Source organism: Thermobia domestica, chromosome 3 (genome assembly GCF_964235325.1).
Source record: "Thermobia domestica chromosome 3, izTheDome1.hap1.1, whole genome shotgun sequence".
NCBI lineage: Eukaryota > Metazoa > Arthropoda > Insecta > Zygentoma > Lepismatidae > Thermobia > Thermobia domestica.
In genome coordinates, this window is record NC_137456.1 from 65,870,489 (window position 1) to 65,893,786 (window position 23,298).

Here is a 23,298-nt window from a genome sequence, read left to right on the forward strand (position 1 = left end):
ACACTTGATGGAAAGATAAAGTGGGAAGGAAACAGGACTACCCTGAGAAAAACTCGCGGACACGATGTTATCCACCACAAAGTTACTTGGCCGGAATTGAACCAGGAACCTCACGAACCAGAGGTAAGCACTCTACCACTGAGCCATCGTCGACCCAGGGATTCCATGCACTCGAAGTGAGGGCTCTATCACTGAGCCACTACTACCCCCCCCCCTAAAAAGTTGGCGCAAAATAATCATACAGTATTGCATATGAAATTCTTACCTACAAGCACATCATTGGTCCCGTGAATCGACAGGACGACCCTTTTAACATGACACCAAAAGTTTGTTTTGTGAAAATCAAATGAAATGAAATCTTTGAGTTTTACGTCTCACGGTTATGCCAGTTAGGCTAAAGGAGACGGTGATGATGAATAATGAGTGAAATGCTGGAATGAATAAAGTGGAAGGAAACGGGAGAACCCCGAGAAAACCCACGCACACGGTGTTTGTCCACCACAAAGTTCACTTGTCAGGAGCTGGGATTGTACCCGGGAAAAGTTTGTTTTGTATATACAATCGAAATAAGTAAACACCGCTGTGCTTCGACAACGTAAATACTAAATAATGAGTAAGGTATTTTGTAAATTTCTGTATTTTGTAACTTACATAATCTTTTTATCTGCAAAATCTAAACATTGACCCAGAAACTAAAGTTGAAACTCTCTCGTTCAAGTTTGTCCCCCGACAACGCTAACTCTCCTAATGTTCCCATTGGTGAAATTAATCATATCGTTCGTCGATCAACTTTTTTTTTTTTTTTTCTGCTTCGTTATTCAGATTAACTTCAATGGAACTGGCAACGATGAAATGAAGTTTACGAAGCATCAACAATTTTTTCTCCTTTGCCCCCTTGTACTTCTTGCGTTGCGTACGTGTTGCGCGTGCGCATACGATGTTGAAGTTGGGAAGTTGATGTCATATCAGATCGCTAGCCAACCAACTACGTATAATAGCCATAGCCAATACAATATTCCGCTTTCCATACTTCATGTTCAGCGCGAGTCTTCTAAATCCAGTTTTGTGTCTTCGTAACAAGCAAAATCTTGTAGTAGTTTGAGTGAACTGAGGGTGAGAGTATGTTATTTTTTGGCGCTGGTCGCTAACCTCTCACTCAATAAACATTGTAAGGACTTTTTTTGTAGTAAATATTTAGTTGTGGAAGTTAGTGGAAGAAGAATTGTTCCAAAGAGGAAAGTGAAGGCAAGAGTCAATATGTTTTATTCAAGTGGAGAAATTACAAGAGAATCGGTGAGTAGACTTTATTTTTTTTCCTTTTTATACTTCACCTAACTTCTTAAGATTCTTATTTATGTCAGTATGTAGAAATAGTGGGTAAGAGAATGCTTATTGTGGCTATGACTTATCAAACAGTATATATCAGTACATAGAATTTGGTAATCAAAGTACTGTTTCGTTTGGTCAGAAATTTTCAATATCCTAACCCAAAAGTACTGAAATGCGTATTTGCAAACGATATACGTATATACTTTATTTTTAATATTAAAAATTAATACATGTAGATAAATATGCTTATCATAAAATGTAAAGCAATTTAAAACATAGTCAGTTTTCCTTAAACTGCACGTAAGAAAAATATTTTGAGAGAAACGAAAAGCGGGTCAGCGCCATGTTTGTTCCTGTGCGCGCAGTAAAGAGAGAAGTGGATGGATGTCTTTCTACAAAATATCTTGATAATTCTTCTGTAAGTTAATTGTAATCCTTATTGGCTATTGTAAAAGAAGGATATAATAACATATGTGAAGTTTTTAATGGTGTACTTTGTAGGAAATGCGTATTTACGTCAAATTATTTTGTTTGACCTAATCTCTTTTGAGCGTGACAAACTTCTTATCCCACTCCCATCGGTTAGAAAGAAGCAACAGGTGATTAGCCAGCGCGCAACAGATTGCGTTGCAGTTGTTCTTGTGATAAAGAGTAATATCGTTAAGTTTTGTAAAAGACGCGTAATTTTAATTTTTAAATATAAATTATGTGCCTATTAAAATAGTGAGATATGTGTCCTGTACACACACAAGCGCTGTTTCAAATGATTCGTGTGTTAGAGCTGCTCTTTTAAATAACTTTTTTTTTTTTTTTTTGTATTGGAAGAGTTTGGAAAGAGCCAAAATATTAATTACAAGACCTTAATAAGTTGAACAGCGCCGCCGTCCAGCCAACCCTCCATGGGCTAAGCTAGGTCCTTTTTATCTTAGTGTATGGGTTCAGAATTTAAAAAAAAAAAAACAAAAAAAAACGCTTATTTCTACTAAGGTTAGGTTAGGTTAGATTTTGTAACGTTATGTTACGTCTAAGTACTTGCATCATCCTTTTCTCCTGTAAATTTTATGTTTCTTACGTGCTCCTAACCCCTTCTGCTAAACGCAGCCCCACTTGGATTCTTTACAAGTAAAGAACGGAAGTTCGTTTATGTATTTAATTTACACTTTCAGATATAAATATTTTATTATTTTATTAAACCCACTTGTTCAGTTGAAACGTATGGGTTTAAGAAAATGTTTACGATTAATTTCGTTGGTTGATGGAGTACGTTAACAGGTAAACAGCATGTACTGTAGTTCTGTAAATGAAATATAACTTTCGTAGATAAACAAATCTCATTTCACTAGCTTTACCGACAGTTAAGTTACTCAGAAACGCACACACGTACTTTTGGGTATAGATAATTGTATTTCAAAAGAAATCTGTGAAGGTACATTCAACAGAAAATACAATCAAAATGAAGATTCAGTTAAAAAATAGCTGTCAAAATAAATGTGCAAGTACAGACTCGCACATGCGTGTAAGAGACAGTGGTTAATAAAATAGTGTCTCATGTGACACACTTTTTGTGAAGAATGTGATTGCACAATGTGTTTTAACTGTTGCACTTTTTGGTGTTTTTTTTCTTCTTTCTTTTTTTGGGTCATCTTCACCACTGTGTGGAAGCGGTGAGCGATAACCAAAATCTGTAAAATTAACTAATAAATTTTTCGTTCTTTTACTTTTCTCACCAATATATTTGCATTAAGTTAGTAAAATTACATTCAAATGATGGTCAACATGTCGTACAATCCTTGTGAAATTACAACGAATCTTCGACTAATATGCTGCTGTATATTGTTAAATTACAATGAATCTTTGGCTGATACCAGTATGCCTGTATAATTATTATTAAATTATAGATATGCATAAGTGTAATGCACATAATAGTATTTGTATTTAAATATTAAACATTAATAATACAGTCGTATCTTCAACGTTTTAATATGAATTGTATTGCTTATATATTACTGTACGTCGAAATTGCACCATGCTTAGCAATCAGTTGTTGTAGTTTCACCGAAAAGTCATCTAGTGTCGATATAGCAAATACGTAGAAATGTTTTCTAAAACTGTTATACCAGTTTCGTACGCAAAGGCGCGGGGACGGGTCAGGGTTTTATCCCCACTTTGAACAAGATATGAAAAGTAAACATTAACCAGAGTGTAAAATTTCAAAATCAGACGCACTCACCATTCAAAAAATGATGGCCGCCAGTACCTCCCACGGCCTTTGGTTTGACAAAGAAAGAGATTACATCAAGGCATAACATTTTAAAAACAGACAATTAGATTCAGAATAATCACTGTTAAAAAAATATCTTACCTTAAGACTTCACGTGAAAAAGGAGGGACGTATTACAACGTTGTGAAGACTGCACGTTCCATATTTTCTCTCACTCAGTTACAATTATTTTTGTGCAAAATCAAACTGCGCAGCCCTGTGAATTTAGGCAGAAACCATTCCTACTGAACACTGGTCGCTAGCTCTAAATTTCTAATCACCAATGGCGACCTGGCGACCGGAAATTTTGCGCCCTATCATTAACCATATGAAGGTAAATATACAAGAATCTGGAAACATTATGAACATCAAACCTGAACTTCCCTACCCTGGATGAAATTCCGCTGTGTATATTTAATTATTATAACGAACGTAATAATGAAGTGAGTTTCCATTGTTCAGAAAGTATCTTTTCAGAAACATTTAAAATTGAAGGAAACTGTCAATACTAAAATATTGAAGCAGTAGGCAGATCTTCCAGTTACGCATGAAACTAAATCTGTGTTATGCATGCGTTATACAATACTAGCAAAAGTTATCGCATTATTTTCTTTATAGACGCTGGCTCATACAAAAACAGTGAAAAACATCTCTGAACCGAGAAACGAACCCGTGTCTCTGGCTTACCGTACCGATTCATAATTATAACTCTACTCAGTGTACTCCCTATAACAGATAAAATGAGTGACTGTTCAGAGAACTGATGTAATGGCGTACTAGGTAACGCACCATCACGGTAGGTCGGAAACGCAGGTTCGATTCTCGTTCCAGTAGTGATTTTTCTTTTTCTTTTTTTCGCTGTTTGTATATCTTTATGAAACTGTTGATAAAAGAACATGTATAATTAGTACCGTAGTTGTACAGTGGCCAGCTCCCACTCGACCTCTGGCTTCTTTTTGCTAATAATTTCGGAATGGATTGAAATGTGAAAACGATTTTTTTAACCAATGTGTGTGGAGAATTACATTCTTTTGCATGTCAAGAAAACTGAATATAAGTTGACCCAAGTATCTCAAAACTCTTCAAACTTATTCCCCCCCGTTTCGTTTCTATACATGAGAGAAAGAAGATGAACATACAGGGTGGCCCAAAAGTAGGTATACAGTACCGCACTGATCAGCTTATTGCATTTTATATAATTTCTTATTGCTATCCATCAGGTAGACTTAGTGTTTTTACTTACATCTTAAGCTCGGAAGAGAAGAAGCAAATAAACCCATAAACTAGAATGTTATACGTGATCAATGCAGGGGTGTATACCTACTTTTGGGCCACCCTGTATGTTTGTGGCATGCACACATTTTTACGAAACAAGTATACTAGATATAAGTATAAATATTAATTGAAATTAAATTACAATGGGAATTACTCAACCTTTAACATATAATTTTTTTTTTCTTGTAAAGCTGAAACTATTAGGTGATGCAATTTTCATGTGTCTCTATATTTCCTTGATAAAATTTAACTGAATATCCTTTGAGTTAAAGGAGACTGATGATAAATGACAATAAATGTTAATGAAATAGGCTGATGATAAATGACAATAAATGTTAATGAAATAGGCTGATGATAAATGACAATAAATGTTAATGAAATAGGCTGATGATAAATGTTAATGAAATAGGCTGATGATAAATGACAATAAATGTTAATGAAATAGGCTGATGATAAATGACAATAAATGTTAATGAAATAAGGTAATTGGGAGAATGAAAATGGGAGGGAACTTTAGAAGTCAGAAAACCTACGGACAAGTTGTCCATCACAAACTTAACTAGAATCGAACCATGGATCCCTCGTAGCAGAGGTAAGCGCACTTTACCACAAAACTACTGTACTCCCCAATTAAAATGCCAATAACGGTCAAAGTGTATTACCATTATTGCAGCATTAAATAGCTATTAGGAAGCCACAAGCTCAAATCGTGATTTTATTTTCCAAACGCCAAAAACACACGAAAATAAGTTATCTTTGCTATTTATTACGTGATATCTACCATCGTAAAAGTTAGTTCAAATTAGCTTCTAGTTTATACATGAATGAAGTACCAACAATGAATAAAATAGCTGCATTTTACTGTCGCTATTCTACAGAGTGAAAGTTAACGGTGCCAGTCTTGAAAGCTGTAAGAAGGAACGAGGTAACAGTTGCAGAATACTGATATAAGCGAAAGCCATGTGATGATTATCATCACTTAATATAATCAATTAATATGCTTTAATTAGTAAATTATAAATCTAAAAATAATATTAAGTTCTTGTGGAAAAATTCTTAAGAAACATGTTACCGGTACTTGTATATAGTATAATGTAATAGGTGTTGCATTTCTGTTGACCTTGTTTCAATTATTTTATCAGTGAATGATTACTAAAGTGGTACACAGACATGAACTAAAGCCAACATGCAGACAGTATTTCGAGCTCTTTTCTCCGTGCAGCTGTATGGCATAATTAATGTTTTCTGATGCTAAAAGCTTGTATGTTCAGTTTTATCTCGTTGTGACCATAGTAAAATATTTCACCATGAGATATTCATATTGAATGTGTAGTACGTACCTCTAAGAAACCCATCTCTTACCTCCCTTTTTTTTCAGTCCCACGTTACTCCGTGTAGGTTAAACAACAAGTCAGTACTTATAGAGTAATTAGTGGAATGAGAATATAGGAGGAAACGGGCGAACTTCAGAAAAAAAAACTCACGGACACGATATTGTCCACAACCACAAATTCTCATAGCCTGAGATTGAACCGAGATCCGTCGCACCAGAGATAGCTATTGTGAGCCGTGAATATGTTAAGAATACGCTAAGAGCATCGTTGACCACTTCTGTCATATTTTCAGTGATTAACAGGTGTGTTTACTGTAATTTCTGAAATTTCGCATAACGACACGCCACTGGAGTACATAAAATATGTGAAATGTTCGTATAACTTCAAATAAAATAGGGCTATGTAAAATGTTCCTATAACTTTAAGTAAAGCTTGTGAAATGTTCGTATAACTTCTTTTTTAAAAAAAAAGCCCATATTTTTTCCTGGTAGGTTAGTAGTTGACTTTTCAAGTCATTAAGTACTACTTACTTTTTTAATAAGTTCGTTAAATTAGGTTATAAATAGAAGCTTTTAGAATTATTTGCATAAGTAAAGCAGTTAACTGCTTAAAAATAATTACTATAACAACCTTGTTAATGTGAAAAAAAAAGTATAAAATGTGTTGAGATATTTTACACGTTAATTGATGAGAGAAAGATGGATCACAAGATACACACTAATTCCTGAGAGCATCAAGCAGGGTTCTTCATGGAAGGCTGCCTCTTCTCAGCCTAAGCTTATCATTAATTAAGACCAAAATAAGACTTGCTCTCCTTCGCCAACAGCTTTACTTAACAATGTTTAGTAAAGCTATTGAGAACGTGCTGTATACTATAAGTCAATATATAGCAAAAAATTCACGTTCAGAAAAAGAGGTAAAGAATATTTTTTCCCCCATTATTTTTGTTAAACACAGTACTCAGGATTGCTACTAATATTGTTTCAGAAGCGAAATTGAACATATGGTTTGACTTGTGGACATTTTCTTCGTCATTATTATTTGCTTATCCTGCCTCACTTGTAAAAATGTACCAGTAGGCTGATTCAAGTTTCACAACACTTTTGAAGAAAAGAAATGACAGTGTAATTTCAATTATTATACAGAGAAACAGGAAGGACGGATAGGATTGAAAATATCTTCACCAAGTTTTCGTCCAAGTTGGTAATGTTATAACCAGTTTAATTGTGTGTGTGTTTGTGAACATTAAGACATCGAATCTGCAATTTTTTATGTGATTCGGAGGGAGATTTTTTTTAACTGGCCATATATAATTGTACTATCTCGGTATTCGTCTGGTGAAACTCGGAACAAAACTTAAATGAAAAGTCAGGAGGCCACGGTGGCTCAGTGGTAGAGCGCTCACCTCTGGTGCGTGGGGTCCCTGGTTCGATCCCAGCTGGCTGTTGTGGACAAACACCGTGTTCTCCCGTTTCCTCCCACTTTATTCATTCCACCATTTCATTCATTTCTCATCATCACCGGGACGTAAAACAAAAGATTTCATTTCATGAAAAGTCAGATCGATCGTGAGATTCAAATCTGGGAAAGCTATCTGGGTTTCTAGCGAGAATGCAACGAACCTAGCCCAGGGACTAAATGAGACGAGACGAGACAATTTTTCGTGACTTTCATGACATATTTTTCGAATCTAGATAACTTCTAACTCATGTAATTTATTGTAGAGAATAAAAATAATATAAATAGTAAATATTTTAACATCGTAGTGCAACCAGTGAATCCAAATTGAGCTTATGTTTTCTGTCCGATATAGAAAAGTGTTTTTAGGCTTGAATTTGGTAAGGAAAGGGAAAAAATATATTACATGAGTGAATTCTTATTCTGCTTTTGTACCATACACTGTGAAATTAAATTATGGAAACCAGTATTACTTTTTATAAAACTTATTTATTTCTTTCCAACGCTACAGTACATTGCATGATGATATATCATATTCAAACAGCAGTATTTTGATGCAAAACATAGAATCTATTAATTTTTCTCGGGGTTCTTCCGTATTCCCTCCCGTCACTTTGTTTATTATAGTTTACTATTTAGCGTCTTAAGCCTAAAGCGCATAATCATGTAACGTTAAGTACCCAATCAAATGAAATGTGAGTAAATATCACAACACTTCTTTATTATTCACCAGTATTCAGTTTACAGAACCGACTTATATTTTAATAATGAACCTAGACAAGGTGAAAGAAACGTTACTACTTACAAGATTAAGCCCAGAGCCCACCCAAGTAGTAAGGCTATTATGTGCTCTCTCCACCCCCCAGAAAAAGAATTAAACAAGACATGACGTTCTATTTTTGAGCCATGAAAATTGTATTGTTTTGAAAGTTAAATTAAAAACATTGAAGCAATGGCAAGGACAAGGTAAGATGTTGAAACTTTACCGTACTTCACTGCATGTCTTGTGTCTACACACACCGTTCACTACAGTGTTGCCAACCAAAATAATATAAATAATAATATATATTGTAGTGGATCGGCAAGTTACAAGAAGATGGTATAACCGACATCCTAGTCAAAGGATCAAGTACAATGTGCTTTCTAATGTACTGTTCATAAACAATATACAGTAAAATGTGTTGTCAAAACTGGTGGCGTGGTCTTGTAATGCAGGTTTCTTGGCAGGCTGGTATGTTCAGGAAACAGTCTTTAATATGAGGGTTGATCTTGCCTAATGATAGGTGCACCGAATTCAGATGGTTCGGAGCCCATATAAAATAGTAGGTTCCGTTCTTCTTAACCTCGCTCTTGTCCTACGTATGTAAAATATTTTGACGCAATTTGTAATTTCCATGTTATCTTTCACTGAGTTGAGTTGATTTTGAGTTTAACGTCCCCGTCAGCAGCAAGGCTATATGAGACATGGACCTTACTGATTAACGTGGAATCCGAACCACATGAGCTCTCCTCGAGAATGGAACCCGGGTCTCCCACGCCAAAGGTGTGTACGGTAACCGCTTAGCCACGAAGCTCTCATCTTTCACAGAATTGTATACGTACAAAAATTGGACATCGCCAGGTGAGCTTTGTGATGGACAAATTATACATATTTTGTGTGGGTTTTTTCGGGGTTCTCTAGTTTCCTCCCATCTTCATTCCAAAATTTCATTCGTTATCGTAATCGCACGCAGTCTTCCGTAGCCTCGGTAGGACGTTACACTAAAGAAGTGAAATAAAACTGGATATTTTCATTTTTAAACATGACTAATTCAGTTCAAAAATTAAATGTTATCAATGATTTTTAAAAAAAAATATTAAGAACGAGCCATTGTCATACTGTTAGTGAATAGTAGTTTATGTTTCGATTCTGTAAAAACTAAATCTGTTGGCAACACTGCTTTTCTGGAATTGTTCTGCTGACCTCCTTTGTATGTAGTGGGGAAGTAACTGGGCTTTTGGTTTGGTTTGTCGTTGACCTTCTGACGTCAATAGTATAAAAAAATGCCTACCAAGAAGATAGGTAGAGTTGTGGGGAGGGAGTAAAAGAATGCCGTGATGTGTCTCCTTCCTTCCATCAGTCGACCCCAAAAGTGAAAGTCTAGACGTGAATAGGATTGATGGTGGAAGTCTCCCTATATATATTGTATATTTAATTATATCAGGATCAGCATTTTTTTTTTTTCTTTTCTTTCCGCAGGGGGTTGCGTTGTTCACGAGTGGGAAGTATATTTAATGTATTATGTGAGATCTTTCGAGGTTGGGAAAATCCCTTTCCGCTCGTTGAGTGACGCATATTATGCGTCATAAATTTGAGGAAGTGAGTCGTTAAAAAATGAAGAAATATGAAAAAATGCTTTCAGGTTGAAGCTAAACGATGTTATCTCTTGTGTTGTGCATTTGAAACTTTCCCTTCAACTTTTTTTTTTTTTTTAACTTTAAAAAAAGTTAAGGGATGTAATCTAGAGTATCATTATTTATTTATCTTTGTTTCTTTGAAAAGAAAAACAACTTGGTTCTATCATGTGGAAATAAAAGTTCAGAAAGGAGTGATGTAATACCTTTTTGGAATAATCAGCGGCGGATCTTTGGGGAAGTTACCATATTATCATCGTAGGTATTCTGCCATTATTGACGTGTCACTTGCCGCAAGTGAGGAATCTTCCTAGTTCCACTGTATTTGTGCTAACCTCTTCGTCTTCACGTACTATTTTTCTATTTTAATAATGTCCATTAATTGTAATCTTGTTTGCCTCTTCCCTTTCTTTCCTGCCACCATATCTTCTAGCACGTTCCTCATGATACAGTTCCTTCTTAGCCAATGTCCCAGCCAGTTTATCTACCTCTTCTTTTGATAGAGAATCAAAATTTTATAGTTCCAAGAATTATCTTATGTACACTCATGTCCAAAATGACTGTCGCGTATCTATAACTGTCTTCTTGTAAGAATATAATTTGATAGTGATTTTGCAGGGTACTTTTAATACTGATACTATGTATGTAATCCGGAAATGTATATTTGTGGTAAATTTCATAATAAAAGAATTATAAATACGAAAATTAGAGTGAGTAAAACATAATGTTGCTAAATGCGCAAGAAAGTTTTATTTTCGTTTTATTGTTCTTATTTACTGATCTTTTGACATGAAATTTGCCTCATACATGTTTGCCGATTATACACATACTACCATTAGAAGAAATGCCCGGCGAATTCTTTATCAAATTATATTCCTGTCAAATTATAGACATGCGACAAGAATTTTGGACATGGGTGTACGTCTGTAGTTCTTGTATACAGCTTTCTGAAACAAAGAAACTGTCTTTCCTTAACTCGTAGCGGCAAAATTTAATTTAAATTATTATCGACGTAACTTCTCTCAAGAGCTGCCACTGGGAATAACTAAAATTGTATTTAATTGTAAATACACTGTTAATGTGGTTATTTTCAATCTATGATTGGCTCTTGCTGGCCTGATAGCACACGTTTAGTTAAGTGATATTTAATATCAGTGCGACATCCCTTTAATAGTATTATTTATGACTTTCTTGATCTGTAGTTCGCCCTTTGTTTATTGGGTTAACTCCCACAGTTGTCTCACAACGAAAATCGTGTGTTCCCAACAGAAAAGCCAATACTCAATTTCAGTGATTAAGCGTGAGCCCGCTTTGGATTATGCGCACCAAGAGTGCGTAAAGTAAAATTACGTATACTTATACGGACATAACGCGCTAACCATTCGCGCTAAAGTTTGCAGAGTGTAATTTTACATTTTGGGGAGAGATGAAGAATGGCATTTCCCTCCGAACAATCATTCGATATTCTATTGGTCGTATAAAGGATATTTTCAATCTTTGAAGCTTCGTAGTAAATTTATCGTAATATTTACTTTCAAGTGATACGCGTTGATAGTTTAAATACTGCTCTCGTCTTTGGTGCAAGCGGTCCCGGGTTCGATTTCCGGTGGGGACACTCGTCGAAAAAGTTTAAAAGCTTTTTCAGGCCAGCCATTCCGAGTGAGTTTTTCCTGCGTTTTCCTCATTCACATCAAGCAAACGCCGGGATGGTACCTAACATAAAGGTCCCAGGCCGCTTCATTCCTTCCCTTTCCTCGGATAATGTGAGCACCGAAAGAAGTCATCCCTCATACGTGACGGGATAATATGGCTGTAGATGCCGAAAGCCCAGAATTCTATTTCTTAATCCTAATTTTGCAAATAAATGTTCTTTTCATAATGCACATCTAATCCAATAAATAATTATGTACGTCGTGTATTATGAAAACTGTTAATCTCATGTTAAAAGAAGTGGTAGAAACTGGGGAGAGAAACTAATTTTTAGAGGAACATGTGCAGGCAGTGACTATTCATGTTTCAGAAATCAGCTTTATTATTTATTTATGAATAGCATGTGTCTTCTTTCTTTCTTTAAATGCGAATGCACTAGTAATTGGTAATAATAACTATTAGTACTGTAAACATGATTTGTTAAGTACTGTAACTGCCAATTTTGTTTTTGAATCCAGAAGATCTAATTCAACGAATAACTTTTTTTTTTTTTTTTTTTTTTTAGAGGGTTGCGCATAAGAAATTTATTATTTTGGGTATAGAAGATCAGTGTACATTCAGTGTTGCAAGCAACAAGTAGGAGGTGGGGGAGTTGCAAGGATGTTGTTGATGTGCAACAAAAATGACAGTGAGTGGTATAGTTGATTTTTTTTCCCCTTAGTATAGAGACGAACCGGTTTGCAGGTTGTTGACTTCACACAACTGAACTTACTCTCACCCAACATACGACAGGTTTCCGATTGGATATTTAAAAAAAAAAAAAAAAAAAAAAAAAAAAAATTGTAGAACCTCCATGGAGGAGATATTTGCAACGAAGGAGGCTTTTGCTGTTAAAGAGAGATGATGGAAGAATACGGCGAAGATCGCGTGATGCCTCGAAGGGCGTGGTTAACAACTTGTGTTTGGCCTCTTCTGATTGGTTGGTCATGGTTGTCATCAGAAAAGGCTCCATTTTGCAAGAGATAAATGGCGCCCCTTTGATCTTTTGCGAATCATTTTTAAAAAAATGATCTACTCTAAAGCGTGAAATATTTAGCTGGGAAGCTAGAGAAACGTGATACATATCTATTGATGAATCGATAAGTAAATTGGTATTAAAGCTATTCATTTTTTAAAAGTGTAGTAGTTTGTGTTTAATTGCTTTACAATTGGTCGTGTGTATAATATTGTGTTTGATTTGTTCACCTAAATAATTTATTTCCATGTAAATTTAAGAGAGGCCAATGCCTTATTCTTGAAATATAATTACTTATTATACTAATAGTCTGTGGAGACTGGTACGTCAGTGATGTGGGCATTTACTTGGTTATTACTGTTTCTCGTAAATGTTAACTATTTTAGGTAGTATTTTAAGGTAGTGAAAATTGTGTAGTAAATTTTTAGTTTATATAGCTGTAAAGGGAACGGGTAATTACTGAATTTGAAATAATTGGGGAATAAAGTGTGGAAGGAAATGGGAGAACCCCGAGAAAACCTACAGACACGTTATTGTCTACCACCAGTGATACCAACCTTAAACATTATAAAATCCCATCTTGGGAGGCAGAAATTCCTACTTTGCTCTTGAATTTCCCACGTTATACCAATCACAAAATTAATAAAAATAACAAGAGTTGTATACCACACATTTTCTTCAATATACGAGTACACTACCCCTAAATTTCGATTTTTTACGTTTATCAAATAGTTGATAAATAATTGTTTCCTCAATTGAAAGAGAGAGTTGGAAATGTTGGCGAAAACAAATACATTTTATCATGGGGATGTAGTATTTACGTTATTCCTTTGTGTCATCATATTGTAAGAGCGTAAGGATACTCGAAGAACTTTATTCTCCGGTGTTTTGTGTAGAACGTTTTCGAACTTAGTTGTTTCTCATTTTGCATTTTACTTTTTCTTAGCAGAGCACGATTTACATTTCTTGGTGCTTATTTTTAAAGAATCATGAGTTACCTCTGCACTACCATGCATTTTCTTGTAACAAAATTTGTCACTTAACATTGATTTCAGCAATATTGAGGAGTCGTTGGTCTACATTCCATCCATAGAGAATTTTCTTGCTGTCAATGAAAAATCCCATATTTGCTCGCAGTCGCGACGAAAATTCGCTTTATTCCATTTCGAGAAATTAATAATAAAAAGTCCCACAAAATTGGATTTTCCCATAAACGCATCAATGTCTACCACAAAACTCAAGTGGTCTGTAATCGAGTCATTGATTCCGCATACCAATGGTAAACGATCTACCACTTCTTCGTAATTCTTCCCAATCACGAGATTTATCTCCATCGTCTTCTAAACAAACTTATTTACTTTTGTGCTTGATCCACTACGACAGGGACACGAACGCAGGACATTTAAAAATGCCCGTGTTCTTCGGAGGGATTCTACCTCCCCCCCTTTTCCCAATGGGTTTCGCCTCACGGCCGTCAGCATAACGCGTCACATCGCTCAATTACATTACACCGGATACCATTGAGCCATTTGTCGCCCCCCCCTTCCCCACGTTAATACTTGGATTTTTGATTGTTGGTGTTACTGTATTTTTCCTATCATTTAAATGGTAAAAAGTAGCACGAAGGTATCACACATGTATAGTAAAAGAAAAAAACTTACGGAGTCTGATCTTCGTTGGTCACTTCTAGTACTTGAGTTGCATCCTCAAAACCCGCGTTCGTACTCTGTAATCCAACACACACCCTCTTCAGGAAAATATGTTTATTTAGATTTTCCACACGACGTATATAGTCGCGCCTTTCATCGTATCCGGGTATTAAATTTCCCAACGCCTTTAAGCTATCGACAGCCCGAACAACGCTAGTCAATCTCGGAATAGGCAATAAGTATGGGTATAGCGGACAGTGCCCCAAAAAAAGCAACAACTGTAGTATACATATTTTTTTCTTTGACTATATATATATATGTATGTATGTGTGTATTTAAAAGAAATGTTCTGTGCCCTAAACATGTACACCACAGGAGAATATTGCCACTTATACATCAAAAGGTCAGTAGGGTTAAACTCGAAAGTGCATACCAATTATTCAGTAAGGTGACGTTTCTTTATAACCCAACCTGTTTTATGAGCTGATGTTGAAGTTAGTTAATGCAACAACGAGGGGCAGCGAACATTAAAAGATGGCGTTGCAAATTTTAAAATTAATCCTTATGGTCATTTTTACGTGTGGAATAATAATTAGAAAGAGAGAAATATCGAACTCGCATTTGTTTGTGGCTAACTTAGAATATAAACGAAACGTTAAAAAAGTTTGTGATCTCCTACTACTGTCAACGTTACTGGTTTTATAGTACAGTCTTCAGTTAACCCATTTAGGTAAAGTAGATTTTTAAAGATATATATGGCGAATGTTTATTGTATATTTGACAAGGTGACCCCGTTAATCGTCTGTTAGAAATTGATGTCTGTAAGGTGCAGTTTTCTTTTTAATTTCTAGGTTTCAAGATTCCTAAACCGGTACTTTTTTATTTTATTTTATTTTATTTTATTTTTTTTTTAATGAGAGTGACTGTAATATAAAGGGTATAATCGTAGCTGGATTAGGAAAGACTCATTCATAAGAAAAAAAATATATTATGGTCTAAGTGCAGGATATTTCAAATACAAAGATCCTTGCTTAATGCAGTCAAAGCTATGCAAGGAACTTCATTGAATCTATTTCGCTAAAGGCTTCGGTGTTTGAAAAATTTTAGTTGTTTTATTAATTCCTCATATGTTCATGTATAATAGTAATTCATTTAGAAACTGCAGATGTAACAAAAGTCTTTAGTTTATGGCAGTATAAGAACAGATAGATTGAGACATGTAAAAAGGATTGCAAAATGCGTTTGTCTGGTACAATTGTAACTTGAAACTTTTTTTTTCAGCTTCACCGGAAATGCGTCCGAGTTCGTTATGCAGTTTTGTTATGCATACGCATATGCACACACATGTTTTAATGCGTTTCTCTTCTTTTCTTATCATCCACAGATGCCGCAGACAGTACCATCTGCAGGATTTAGCCCTCAGACAGACTACAGTTCCTTCGCAGATAGTTTTGATCTGTCCTTGTTGCCAGACAGTGAAGTTCCGTCACCATCCAATATCCAGATGGCACTTTATGATACAAGTTCACCGCCTATGTTTCATTCGTCACCGCCTCATGATAGTCCATATTATGACTTGAAAGTAACAGCAACAACAATCAATCAAAATTCAGTACCTTCACCATATGGTAAATCATCATCATCAGTTACCACATCTCCATATCCCGCTCTCAGCATTACACCACCTACTCCAATCAAGGAGGAGCATTCAATGATCAGCAGGCAGTGTCTTGGTTACCAAACGCCATCACCTTCCAGCATGTCTGTGTCATCACCAGGTTCAGCGTATCAATGCCCGTCACCACTTTTTCAAGTCAAACAAGAGAAGCAACAGTACGAGAAAACGGTAAACCTTCACGAAATCCTTCAGGAATCACACTTTTTGCAAGAGACTGTCAAAAGAGAAATGTCTGGCAACACGAGTTCCAGTACTACTACTACTACAACAACAACTACAGAGCCACAAAACAATCCTTTGATATGTGGAAGTACAACAATGCCAACAATCCAACAGAACCACCACCATCAACAACAATCACAGCAGTCAGCATCAACGCAGCATGTCGACAGGAAGCCGTGTACTGCTGCCAATTCTAATAATACTAACAAAACTAAGGACCATCAGCTCTTGAGGGAGGTCTTGAGTGACACGAGTTTTCGAGAAAAGTACAATCTCAAGCCGATCAACTTTGATATCACGACTGGTTTCGTGACACCTTGTATTAAAGACGAAGTATCAGATCAAGATGCGTTGAATTCTTGTCAGGAGTTGACGAGGGAGAAGATTGAGCCCGTTCTGTCGCTTGCCATTGAACACATGAGGAAGGAAGTGGACAACACATGCAATGTGCTGGGAATCTCTCGGGGTGAGTAGCAGATTTTTGTTCTGTTGCCTAGTGTAGCTTCGTGAATCTAAGTTCAGTACTTTGCATGGGTATGTAGGATTATGTGGTACTGTTTGCAACAGAAGAAAGTAACATATTTATGGGAAAAAAGCTATTTTCTTTTGTTGCTGACAGTAATATGCCTTCTCTCTTTTAAAATTTTTATGCATTAGTACTTAACAAGTGTAGTACAAACTTGGATCTTCTTGTATAACTAGTAATAACGTATTGGGGTTGCGAATTCTTACTTAGGCCTAAGTGCATGTTATCTTGACAGTGTTTTCAGCTGTACCAGAAGAATATTAGACACCACCCTATAATTGCAGGAACATGTCGCATCCCAGCATGGGAATAGTTTACGAATGCTGCAGCCTTCTGGAATTCTCAGTATTTGTGTGAAGAAGGGGGGGTCCATTAAAGAACCATTCGGGTTGAAGGATTCATGTATTTTTTTTTAAATTTTAATGCACCAGTGCTATACCCCAGGTATCTGTAATAGTCTTGTAATACAATATAAGTATTCTTACAGGCGAGATAGTGTGGTAGGGAAGAGCCTACTCTGTGCTGCGCAATCTTACATCTCTCCAATGTACCGAAAGAGCCCACTTAATAATTGTTTAGTGTAGCAAACGAATACTTCTAAGCTTTAACTACTATCCAATTTTGTGACTAATTAAAATAAGAAAAACTGCAGTTATTATTCGTTTTCGGATTGGCATAGGTTATAATTGTATTAGCCGTAAAAAGAAAATACACATCAGTGTTTAGATATCCTTGTACGAAAGTATATAACACCAAAAATGTGTGTTCAAACTTCAGCGGTTGTCGTGCAAAACAGAAGACCTTTGGGTGAAAATCAAGAAAACAAGCAGTGGAGTGGAGGAGAGGAGTATTTGCAAAATATATTCTGTTCATGAAAGAAAGAAAAAAAAAGTCAAGGTTGTTTAGTAATTACCCTGAAACTTGCCCGACCATGCGTACTTGTGCATCATGTGGAACGCATTAAAATCTCGTTGAGATTTGTAGTTGACATATCAGCTTCAACTAACAACAGCGTAAATTTCAGGTTGCCAAACAACTTGATTTTTTTTTTTTTTTTTTTTTTTAAAGTTTGTTCTTTCTTTGTTAAAATGTGAGACACACATCAGCCATTTAAATGCTTATTGCCTAGAACAAGGTTATTTTTATCATGTAGAAATTTTGTACCGCCCATAAAGTGTAAGTTCTTGTTTGGACTTGGCTGCTCACTAGCATTGTATAATTCATTGGTAATTTAATCAACAACTTATTGCTAATTTAAACATTGCTTTAAAATAGCAAGCACAGAACAAAGTTTACATAAATGATTAACATATTTTTGGACTAATTAAACGTTCTCACGATTTTAATATTTACCAAGAAAATTATAAATTCCGTTTCAAATCAACCACATTTGTGCTCATGTAAGAGGAGTGTTGTTTAAGTACTGAAGCAATAGGGCGTGAAGTGTACATTGTTTTAATCCAAAGAGCTGAGATGGTATCGTCTTCTATATAGACTATCAATCGTAAGAAAAACTCGATAAAAATGCTTATCTTACCGGTACTAAGAGAATTACGGGAGCTAACTCTCATTTCGTACTTTCACGTTTACTTGTTAATATTAAAAGAATGAGTATTCTGCGGGTTTAAGTTTCCTAATGGTGTTCTTATTTTAATTTCGTTTGCATTGTTATGTTCTTGGAGCCAATCCAATAATTACAGGAACATGATAACCGTTCGTAGCTATCTTTATAGTACAAAAAAAGAACTAAGAACACGCTTCAGTTCATAAATTCTTATTATTTTACGGTTAATGGGAGACTGAGACTGTATTCTGAAGATAAAATGTATGTTACTACTATTTTTATATTGTGCTTATATTATAAACTTATTTTCTTAGTAAGACTTTACAAAGTGGTTGTTGGCAGGAATAGGTAATTAGAAGTACATTTTACGGTAGTTTTCATGTGACAAAGCACTTATGTCAATCTGACTGTCGTTAAGTGAATAGTGCCACTTTATTAAAGTGCTGATTAAAATTTTTAGTGTACGCGTAAAACAAGTAACAGTAACCGGTCTTTTAGTAGCTTCTTCGTACATACTCGTTTGACAGGGTGCGAAAAAAAAAAAAAAAAGATGAGTTTTGGGGTCTTGATGGAAACGAAACAACTTGCAGAGTAGATTTCTATCCTCGGTGTAACACTGCAACTTTTCATGATTGTAAAGAGCGTTTTGGTATGTTGAAGAAACTGATAGTTTACGGTTTTGAACTAGAGACACTACCTTTGAAATATATATAGGATGAAGTAATATTTTTATTTGTTTTAAATTGATATTTTATTAGTTCTTTGTAAAAAGGAGAAATTGGTCTACGTCATCGAGTTTATAAGCTTTATCTTCTTTTTGTTTTCTTATTCCACTATTGTCATTCACATATATGTAGCATCTGTTTTTCTTTTATCCTATAACGTACAACCGCTTTCGGACATTAAACTTAGTTCTGTTTAGTTAGAGTTGTAAAGATACATTTAACTAAAATCGTGGCCAATCCCATCTTCATTAGATCCCATTTCTTACAGTCTCGGTACCGAAAAGAACGTGTTAATCATCATCAGTCAATCAAGCATAGAAACATTTTGTCAGCAGAGACCCACAGTTAGCAGCAAACGTTAAAGAAAGTATACCATATAAATTATATATATCACCACTATCTAGCGTAGTCTATACTAACAAAATGTAAAGATCTTTCTGAAGTTAACGTTTTGCTACGTTATGTGGAAATTCACGAAATTAAGAGGGCGAGAGGTTAATTTAATTTTGGATTGTAAACACATCTAAGTTGCTTTCTGTCAAGAACTGTATCATGAATATAGATAGCTGAATCGAGTTGGCGAGCACTAAAATAATGTTAAATGATGGCCATATACCGTACTTATAAATTTAATAACTCACTGGAGCAGTACTTCACCATGTTCCCATCGATGTCACTGACCACGAATTCATACATTTTGTTTATAGCAGTATGAAGGATTGTTCAAGGAATAATATTGTATACTTAAAGAACTCCTAATTGAAGAACTGATGTAAATAGTATGTACGTGACGAACTAATATATATATTTGCCATATTTGAAGTAGGACAGAGCTTCGAGGAAAATATTAACATGCTCTGTTTCCTTCCTTTTATGTTTGAAAGAAGAAAAACAGATATTAAATCGCAGGTTGCGTGTGTGCGTGCGCCTATCGGGGTCTTTTTTGATGTGCGTGCTTTGTATTGGCGCATGTGTTGCTAACAGATTGGATTACGAGTATTATATATAGTCCAATCATAAGGACTGAAAACCTATCTGGATCAGTTGTTTTTTTTTTTCTTCTTCTTCTTTCTTTCTTTCTTGAATAAATACGTGTAAGAAAATCATGTATTGTAGCTCAAATTGTATTATACTCAACCAGAGGATTTGAAAGTGTACATCGCAATTGCATCTTTATTTACTTTTTTAATTACGTAAATTAACCATGTCGGATTTAAATCATCCGCATTTCTGGTCATTTCGTGATATTCTATGAATTCTGTAAGAACTGTATTCATTATACACAATATATGTATGTAGTGTATTGCTTTAAATTCATATTTTCAGTTGAGTAAGTTCTCTATACTATTATTTTGACTTGAACGTGACATATGAACTTGCCAACGCGGTTGGCCATGATGGTTACAAATGAAGATGGCAAAGTATCACAAATGTTGTGCGCGTAAATCCTACGCTCCAAACACAGCGTACGTGACGAGATATTTAAAATAATTTAAATGCGTATATTTTCTCTAGTATTTGAGCAAATTGTGTCAAGTAAACGAGTCCAGGTTACCATGAAAAACGTGAAATTTTCAACCACATTTGAATGAGCTGCCTGCAGTTTCGAAATTCGGTACGTTAGTAACGTTTCGTATTTCACGCAGTTAAATTGTTTCTTTTGCAGAGATCGCATTATACCACTGAATTTATCAAAATTTTATTAGACTAGAATTCTATATTGGGTAATTTCTCATATAAATGAGATAATTTATCTGTCATGCTAAATGAATGATTTCCACATTGCAATGAAAAACTCCCTCGCAGGAATAGTGTGTGTAACTTGCCATCGAAAAATGCTGAAGGTCATAGTTGGAATAGAATTTTATACACATCAAAAGCAAATGATTGGTACAGAGTTTATCAGTGCCTTCGTTATATACAGCGGAGATGAAAAAAAAAAGTTTTATTTCATTTTATCCTCTGTGTTTGAAACCATAACCTTGCACAAATCAGGATTCTACCTTCTACGGACAAATAAAATAAATAAATAAACCTGAAGAGAAAGATTTTATTTAAAAGATTGAAAATAAAACTCCGACAATAAAGATTAATTTCAACAACAGTTTCAAGGCATACTTGGTTCTTCATCACTGTAACTGATTTAAATTTCGCTGCTTGAATTGATTTCGTATTATGCGAAGACGATGTGAGTATGCCGTGAAACTGTTTTTGAAACTAGACTTAATTAATATTTTAGGTAGTCTATTTGAATCCGACCATGGAAATTAAAGTAGAATATGGAGACATGTCAATATTAGATAATTACAGCGTACAGTTACCAGCAAATATACCTCTCTACACACGCCCTGCAGGGGTGCCCACAAGGGGGGGCTATGACGCAAACTGCGTCATTGAAATATTTGGGGGGGGTAAAAATCTATATAAATATGTTTGAGGGGGTGTAAAAATTAATCGAAAAGATTTTTTTCATGGAAGGACACCTATGGATAGACAGTTGGGGGGGGGTGCGTCATGGACATAAGGGTGGGTGGGCACCACTGCCCTGTATGTTCTTTTGCCAATAACATCTTAATGAGTCAACTATGATGGTGATAGAATGATATAGCTTTCTTCAGAGTACTACAAAATTACTATTCAGTTGGCGTATTTGTTTAAAAATTGTCGATCGAAAAGGACGTAGTGTGTGTGTGTGTGTGTGTACCTTCCTTTTTTTTTTTTTTTTTATGATCACTGTGTACAGTGTACATGAAAGCTGGAACCACTGAATATCTAACAGTCAGTTTTATGGAACAGCTTCAGTATGAATTATAATTCTAAAATTTACATTACATAGATCATGCAGACATAAAGGATAAATGAATTAGGATACAAAATGTTCTATACAAAGTTAACACTTTGTTTCCAGCATCGAGGATATACATGTGAGACGTGAACCTATAGCAGCATTTCCCAACCTTTTTCAACTTGCGGCACACTACGGGTGATACTTGGATTCTCGCGGCACACTTATAAATAATATTTGTAAATATAAAACACAGTGGTATTTTTTCTGTGATTATTGATCTCCTTCTTACAAAGAAGAAAGCTCTATCGCTGGTTTTTCCCTGTGGTAAATCATTATGCTTATTTTTCATTCTAATTTAAAAATAGAAAACGATTGCAATGAAGTATTGGACTCAAGTTTTTAAAAATAAGCTTTCTTTTTAAAACCTATATCCAACCATTTACTAAGAAGAAAGATCACTAAATAACGAACGAAGAAACAAATCTCTTTTACTGTTAAAACACAAATGTAGGTAATTTGTCGAAAGGATTGAATGTTATTTTAAATTTTCAAGTTACAAAATAGTCTGCAACAATAAAGAAGCAATAATGGTCATAACAATGACAATAATTTTTTCAACATTAGAAATGTACAGAAGAGTAGCACGATATGAAACTTAAAATTGTAGATTCATAGTAGAGGTTCATAGTAATGTGAAATACAAATACACTTTTTCCCTACGCTTTACAATTTGATTGCTATAAAATTAATAATTTTGTTTCGATTCCTCGCGGCACACCAGCGGTTCATTGACGGCACACTAGTGTGCCGCGGCACACCGGTTGGGAAACGCTGACCTATAGTATAACGGTGGATCCGTACAACGAATCTCCCACTTGGAATCGAACCGAAGTCACATAAGGCAACTATATATATATATAGGCGTGAGCTAGTATTTTCAAAGTTTTACGCGTGGGGGAGGATTTAATAAATTGCGTGTTCAAATAATTGTCGTGTTGGAAGTCAGTTTTAATGAAAAATAGGTAAAAAAAAAAAGTTTTCTCAAATATATACACATATTAAAATCTTGTAGCGTGCTACTATTTTTTTTAAATGGAAATAATAACCTTGATGAAGGAGAATTGTGCTGAGACATGATACTTGGCAACGCACTCCGATTTACGATGTGACGTCTTCTCAAAAATAAAGTACTCATCATGCATGTTACATTCACACACATGTATATTTTCACGTGCACGCATATAAAAGGTATGTTGATGATGTCTTCTTAGTTCCACCTGGTTTCACGTCGACAATAGAGAAATAGGTATATAGTATTTATTTTTCAAAAAAAAAAAAAAAAAAAAAAGTAATTCCCACTTCCTGTCACAAAGAATATATGAAAAATGTATTACCTAGTAAAATATTCTGCTACTGAATTTAAGTTCAGAA

The 23,298-nt window shown here is 35.1% G+C and overlaps 1 protein-coding gene across 1 annotated transcript in view; it reads left to right on the forward strand.

Annotated features, from left to right (window-relative positions):
* The first annotated feature begins 1,076 nt into the window (after positions 1-1,076).
* Positions 1,077-23,298, forward strand: part of LOC145680462 (uncharacterized) — a 44,408-nt gene continuing 22,186 nt past the window's right edge. Inside the window, exons 1-2 of the mRNA XM_081751024.1 lie at positions 1,077-1,293; positions 15,749-16,730. Of these exons, the coding sequence (XP_081607150.1) occupies positions 1,258-1,293; positions 15,749-16,730 (1,018 nt within the window). The 5' untranslated portion in view covers positions 1,077-1,257. The remainder of the gene's footprint in view (positions 1,294-15,748; positions 16,731-23,298) is intronic.